We start from the raw sequence: 7,716 nt of genomic DNA on the forward strand, positions 1-7,716 counted from the left end.
TTTCTTTCTTTCTTTCTTTCTTTCTTTCTTTCTTTCTTTCTTTCTTTTTCTTTCTTTCTTTCTCTTTCCTTTTTCTTTTTTAAAGATTTTATTTATTTATTTGAGAGAGAGAGAGTGAGAGAGCACAAGTGTAGTGAGGGACAGGGGGAGAAGCAGGCTCCTGGCTGAGCAGGGAGCCTGATGCAGGGCTCCATCCCAGGACTCTGGGATCATGACCAGCACTGAAGGCAGATGCTTAACCAACTGAGCCACACAGGCACCTCCATCTTTCTTTCTTTCTTTTCTTTTCTTTCCTTTTTTTTTTTTTTATCATTCATGAAGGCAGTGATTTAGATGTGTTCCAAAACTTTATCAGCCCCCTGAAGTTCATCTATTTTTGATAAGATACTCTAAAGTTTCATATTTTTAAAACTTATTGGTTTTGTATATTTGAAACTTAATATATATTTTTATCTACTACAAATGGTACTTAAATTTTTTTTTCAGCAGAGCCCACCTTACTCATTTTAGGAGATATTTTTAATATCCAAAATGCAATTATTAAAGTTAATACAGACATTTGCTTTATCACCATGGTTAAAATCTGTAAATCAACTTGCCTTTTACTATCTGTTAATGTCCTAATAATCTGAGCTCAAGACAACAATACATATCCTTAGCTTGCTTGTCCTTTTGTCTGTCTGGCTTCTTCATGTCCCACAGGAAATTCTGCCAGTTTTCAAAATACCCTCCAAAGGCCAGGAGACCCCCATTCTAGTACTAAGATGTCATCAAGCACCTTTGATTTGAACAAGTCAGATTGCCTCCTTCTGCCTTCCTCCTTCTGCTTCCTGGCCCTTCCACACATGACATCCTGTGATTATGGTTGTTTACTTCCCCTCTCCATTCAGAAGTAATTTTTCCCTTTTAAAATTTCTAAAGCACTTTTTCCCATCTACTTTCCCTTAAATGCCAACCTGAGAAGATGGCATTTTATTTTACCAATAAGAGGAGACCCTGAAAGTTCTGGGAGGGAGGATGATATTATTTTGGCAGAGGTGTGAGGGACAGATTGGAAGAGAAGTCACAAAACACGGAGAAGCCAGTTATGAGACCACTGAATGATGAGGGTGGGGTGGGGAGGAAAAGGAGGAAGAAAAGAGGCCATGACTCCAGATTTTAAAGACCTGTGGGCCTGACAGTGACTAGGATGCTGGGGCCAGAGGAGAGTTGGTCTGGGTGACTGGGGAGGAGAAGGGGGAGAAGTGAGGTGCTCTGCCTAGAGAGGGGCTCAGAAGAGCAGCTAGACTGGGAGGAAGACGGTCAGCTGTGCTTGCGACTGGCAGCCCCAAAGGACTCACACGGCATGTGTGCCTCCTATGTGCCCACCCACCACTTTTCTACCTTCCCTTCAGCCTCACCCTCATCTGAATGGAGGGGAAGCCTGCAGTTTTCTGTGAACAAATCAGAGAAACACCCATGTCAGGTCCAGAAGGAATGCCCTGCCCCCAACCACACAGGGGAACCTGAGTACAGGAAGAGTCAGAAACTCATCTTGGAGGTAGTAGCAGAGTCAGGATTGTGGCCCAACACTCTAATCCAGTGGTATTTCCAACCCTATAGGGGCTGCAAACATCTACAAAGCCATGGATTAATTCTGGGGCTCTCTATTCCCTTGATTTATTTTTCCTTCAGACACTAGATTCCTTAAGGTCAGAGACCAGGCTTCCAAATTTTAATATTTATTCTTCCATCTATTCAACAAATATTGGTTTAGCATCTGTTATATCAGTTATTATCTGTTCCAGGCACCAAGAACACAGCAAGAACAGAACAAAGTTCCTGTCCTCCTGGAGCTTACATTCCAGAAGGGGGAGTTAGATAATAAGCATAAAACCCAAATAAATATGTGTGATTTCAGTTGGTGACAAGTATTATGACAAAATATAAACCAGGGAGATGGGAGTCACAGGGTGCTGGAGTAGGGGGTAGGGGTTGCTCTTTTATGCTGTGCTGTCAAACTTATGTCACAAATGTATCTTTGAGGGTACACAGGCTCCACACGGTAGGTGCACAATCAGTGCTTATTGAATTATTACTAGTTAAATGAACTTGCTAATAATGTGCATGTGGTGGTGGGGGGGAGAGGGAGAGGGAGAGAGAGAGAGAGAGACAGAGAGAGAGAGAGAGAGAGTTGAAATCACAGGATCAGAATAGCCATAAATGGAATTTTGTATAGCCCAAAATCCATTTTATGGTCACAAGGATGGGTGATGGAGAACTGACCTCTAAAGTTTTCCATTCAGGAAAATTTCAGTATAATTTAGTCAGACCCATTCTAACCAAAAGTCGATACGCTTGGAACAATTTACTTATGTTCATCTGAAATAAATGCATTTAAAATTCAACCCCTTTTGACTGTTTCTCTATTTGTTTGGGTATATTATTCATTTATCTCATTTTAAACAAAGAAATATAAATGCATTTTGAACTTTGGCATTTATAATACATATTCATCAAAATTTGTTTTAATTTTTAATTAATAGTTATAAATTTTTGCCTTTTTTTGCTTTTTATTTCAAAATCTTTATTGGAAAACTCACATATGAAATACAATTAAAAAGGACAGAGATGCATACATCAATGTGATGGACAACGGATTCTATGTTTTAAAAATAGGATTTATTTTCAACCTCGCAAAAATGTTGCCAGAGAACACCTGCTATTTCATACCTCGAAAGCAAGATTTCTGAGCCAAAATTCCTCATTTCATTTGTATTTGAAAGATTCACTCTTACAATATATTGGCAATTCTCAAGATTTGCCAACCTGAAGATTTGTCAAAATGAACTCATTATGATATCTTCTGCCAAGAATTTCTGACTCGAACTCTCAGCTACTGGACTGTGACTTCATAATTTGTATACAATGTTCATAAAAACAAAATACTCTCCACCACGAAATGAAAAGGCAAAATCAAAGCTCTGTGGTTGAATTCATCCTCTTGGGCTTTTCTAACTTTCCAGAACTCCAAGAGCAGCTCTTTGGGGTTTTCCTGGTTGTCTATCTGGTGACTCTGTTGGGAAATGCCATCATTATAGTCAGCATCTCCTTGGAACAGAGCCTCCACGTTCCCATGTACCTCTTCCTCCAGAACTTGTCTGTGGTGGACGTGAGTTTCAGTGCAGTCATTATGCCTGAAATGCTGGTGGTCCTCTCCACTGAGAAAATGTCAATTACTTTTGCAGGTTGTTTTGCACAGATGTATTTCCTTCTTCTTTTTGGTGGCACTGAATGTTTTCTCCTGGGGGCGATGGCTTATGACCGATTTGCTGCAATCTGTCATCCTCTTAGCTACCCAATGATTATGAACAAAAGTGTTTTCATGAAATTAGTAATGTTCTCCTGGGTCTCAGGGGTCCTGGTGGCTACTGTGCAGACCACATGGGTTTTCAGTTTTCCCTTTTGTGGCCCCAATGAAATCAATCATTTCTTCTGTGAGACTCCCCCAGTGCTAGAACTCGCATGTGCAGATACCTTTCTGTTTGAAATCTATGCATTCACTGGCACCATTTTGATTATCATGGTTCCTTTTGTGTTGATTCTCTTGTCTTACATTTGGATTCTCTTTGCCATCCTGAAGATGCCATCAGCCACTGGGAGGCAAAAGGCCTTTTCCACCTGTGCCTCCCATCTCATGTCTGTGACCCTCTTCTATGGCACGGCCAGTATGACCTATTTACAACCCAAATCTGGCTACTCCCCAGGAACTAAGAAAGTCATGTCACTGACTTACACATCACTTACACCTCTGCTGAATCCACTGATCTACAGCTTGAGAAACAGTGAGATGAAAAAAGCTTTGATGAAATTGTGGCGAAGAAAAGTGGATTCACACCCATTCTGAATGCTCTGAGAAGCCATGTGATATTTGGTCACTGGATGAACTCTATTTAAATTTAATAAATGGCCAAACATTCTGCATTCCTTGGTATGATCATGCTTCATTTATTATTTTTCCAAGGTCAATTATATATTATGGATCCATATTTTTGATAGTGTACTGTTGTCATTCCTTTTTTTTTTTAAAGATTTTATTTATTTATTTATTAGAGAGCGAGCGAGAGAGAAACAGCATGAGAGAGGAGAGGGTCAGAGGGAGAAGCAGGCTCCCCGCTGAGCCGGGAGCCCGATGTGGGACTCGATCCCAGGACTCTGGGATCATGACCCGAGCCGAAGGCAGTCGCTTAACCAACTGAGCCACCCAGGCGCCCTGTCATTCCTTTTTTATATAATATATAATACAGCAGTTAATCTCTTCCTCTATTATGATCATCTAGGTCATTATGAGATTGTCGTCATAAAGACAAAGCTTCAATAAACATCTAGTTCCATACATTTCATAACTACTGATGTTTATTTCTGATAGGTTCCTTAAAGTGGGTCTGATGGAATGACGGGCATGTATGCTTACAAGTTTTAATAGCTATGGCAGAACTGCTTTTCAAAGTCATTATAACTTTTCAGGGTGACCTGAAGGCCCACTCTGCTGCACTAACATGGTAGAGCTTCAAGACACCAGTACGTAGATGAGACTTTTATTTCTGGGATGAAAGTCTATTCCATGAATGAGCAGGAAAAAAATAGTTATTCTGAGGAGACCAAACTGGTTCTACTTCATGGAGTCACACAGATTATATTCAAAACAGGAGTTTTCTTGGTTTATTTCCAGATATTCACCTAATGATGGTGAGTAAAGAACTACATGAGAACTTCCCTGAAGTCTCACTTGATACTACTAGTTATCTTTTTTCACTTATAGACTACTGTTTTTAGAGACTTTTGTTAAATTTCCCTTTGTAGGCCCAAAGTGCCCCCAGACACTTTGTTTTAAACATAGGATGATTCATTTCTCTTATTGTGGGAAACCAAGTGATTAGCTCTTTGTGCATATTTTCTGTGGTCCTGAGTCACATCACTAACTGTGTGATCTTCCCTAGAATAATTTCTCATCTGCAACATTTGGGACATTTGATGGTTGCTTGCAATTTTAATGTTGGTATTCATAGATAGAGGGGCCCCTTTATTGAATCTATATCACATCAGCTCCTATTGTCCTTAGTTTCTGTTCCAGGGATGGTAATAAAGGGGAAAACACTATTCCCATTGTTGTTCAGCTGTGGGAAAAACAATTTTTTAGTTACTACTCACTCTGCCAAAAATGAGAAGTGGAGATGCAAAACTGATTGGATTTTCACAAAAAGAAATTTTGGTATCAAATGGTCAAAACCAGTTTGAATAATATTTAAATGTTGCATAATCTTCTTTTCAGTAGGGCACTAAACAGACACTTGGAAATCCTTTCTTAGTGTTTGTCCAGAAATTTCCTTCTCATAGTCCTTAGGGGATCAACTAAATAAGGCCTTTCAGGAGAATAAAATCCCTGAAAGTCTAAATCCCAAGCCAAATATTCACTTTCTTTTTTTCAAGTTTTTATTTAAATTCTAGTTAGTTAACATACAGTGTAATATTAGTTTCAGGTGTACAATATAGTGATTCATCACTTACATACAACACCCAGTGCTCAATAGGACAAGTGCCCCCCTTAATCCCCATCACCTATTTAACCCATCCCCCCACCCATCTCCCCTCCGGTATCCATCAGTTTTTTCTCTGTAGTTAAGAGTCTGTTTCTTGGTTTGCCTCTCTCTTTTTCCCCCATGATCTTTTTTTTTTCTTTTTTAAGATTTTATTTATTTATTTGACAGAGAGATAGTGAGAGCAGGAACACAAGCAGGGGGAGTGGGAGAGGGAGAAGTAGGCTTCCCGCCGAGCCGGGAGCCCGATGTGGGGCTTGATCCCAGGACCCTGGGATCATGACCTGAGCTAAAGGCAGATGCTCAACGACTGAGCCACCCAGGTGCCCCCGATCTTTTGTTTTGTTTCTTAAATTCCACATAGGAGTGAAATCATATGGTATTTGTTTCTGACTAACTTATTTTGCTTAACATAATACTCTCTAGCTCCATCCACATCATTGCAGATGGCAAGATTTCACTCTTTTTGATAGCTGAGTAATATTCCATTGCAAAAATATAATATAGCTTCTTTATCCATTCATCAGTTGATGGACATTTGGGCTCTTTCCATAATTTGGCTGTTGTTGATAATGCTGCTATAAACATCGGGGTGCATGTGCACCTCTGAATCAGTATTCTTGTATCATTTGTGTAAATCCTAGTAGTGCAATTGCTGGATTGTAGTGTAGTTCCATTTTCAAATTTTTGAGGAACCTTCATACTGTTTTCCAGAGTGGCTATACCAGTTTGCATTCCCACCAACAGTGCAAGAGGGTTCCCCTTTCTCCACATCTTCACCAACACCTGTTGTTTCTTGTGGTGTTAATTTTAGCCATTCTGACTGATGTGAGGTGGTATCTCATTGTAGTTTTGATGTGCTTTTCCCTGATGATGAGTGATGTTGAACATCTTTTCATGTGTCTCTTGGCCATCTGGATGTCTTCTTTGGAAAAATGTCTGTTCATGTTCTCTGCCCATATTTTAACTGATTATTATGGTTTTTTTTTTTTTTTGGTATTGAGTTATATAAAGTCTTTCTACATTTTCGATACTAACACCTTTATTAGACATGTCATTTGGAAATATCTTCTCCCATTTAGTAGGTTGTCTTTTCATTTTGTTGATTGTTTCCTTTGCTGTGCACAAGGTTTTTATTTTGATGTAGTCCCAATAGTTCATTTTTGCTTTTGTCTCCCTTACCTCAGGAGATATATCTAGTAAGAAGTTGCTACAGCCAATGTCAAAGAGGTTATTACTGCCTGTATTCTCCTCTAGGATTTTAATGGTTTCCTGGCTCACATATAGGTGTTTAATGCATTTGAGTTTACTTTTGTATATGGTGTAAGAAAGTGGTCCAGTTTTCCCAACACCATTTGCTGAAGAGACCATCTTTTTTCCATTAGATATTCCTTCCTACTTTGTAGAGATTAATTGACCATATAGTTGTGGGTTCATTTCCGGGTTTTCTATTCTGTTCTATTGATCTATGTGTTTACTTTTGTGCCAGTGTCATACTGTTTTGATCACTACAGCTTTGTAATATAGCTCAAAGTCTGGAATTGTGATGCCTCCAGCTTTGTTTCTCTTTTTCAAGGTTGCTTTGGCTATTTGGGGTCTTTTGTGGTTCCATACAAATTTCAGGATTGTTTGTTCTAGCTCTGTGAAAAATGCTGCTGGTATTTTGATAGAGATTGCATTAAATCTGTAGATTGCTTTGGGTAATATGGACATTTTAACAGTATTTTTTCTTCCAATCCATGAGCATGGAATGTTGTTCCATTTCTCTGTGTCCTCTTTGATTTCTTTTGTACGTGTTCTATAGTTTTCAGAATACAGATCGTTTATTCCTAGGTACCTTATGGTTTTTGGTGCAATTATAAATAGAATTGATTCCTTGATTTCTCTTTCTGCTGCTTCATTATTGGTGTATAGAAATGGAACAGATTTCTGTACATTGATTTTATATCCTGTGACTTTACTCAATTTGTGTATCAGTTCTAGCAATTTTTTGGTGGAGTCTTTGGGTTTTCTATATAGAGTATCATGTCATCTGCAAACAGGGAAAGTTTGACTTCTACCTTGCCAATTTGCATGCCTTTTATTTCTTTGTGCTGTCTGATTGCTGAGGTTGACTTCCAGTACTATGTTAAATACCAGT

The 7,716-nt window shown here is 39.0% G+C and overlaps 1 protein-coding gene across 1 annotated transcript; it reads left to right on the plus strand.

Moving 5' to 3' along the window:
- The first annotated feature begins 2,941 nt into the window (after window positions 1-2,941).
- Window positions 2,942-3,886, plus strand: LOC116646578 (olfactory receptor 10A3). Its single transcript, XM_032427425.1, has one exon. It carries the CDS (start codon window positions 2,942-2,944, stop codon window positions 3,884-3,886), a length of 945 nt encoding a protein of 314 aa, XP_032283316.1.
- Window positions 3,887-7,716: the final 3,830 nt, after the last annotated feature.

This window comes from Phoca vitulina, unplaced genomic scaffold (assembly GCF_004348235.1).
Source record: "Phoca vitulina isolate PV1807 unplaced genomic scaffold, GSC_HSeal_1.0 scaffold36, whole genome shotgun sequence".
Taxonomy (NCBI): domain Eukaryota; kingdom Metazoa; phylum Chordata; class Mammalia; order Carnivora; family Phocidae; genus Phoca; species Phoca vitulina.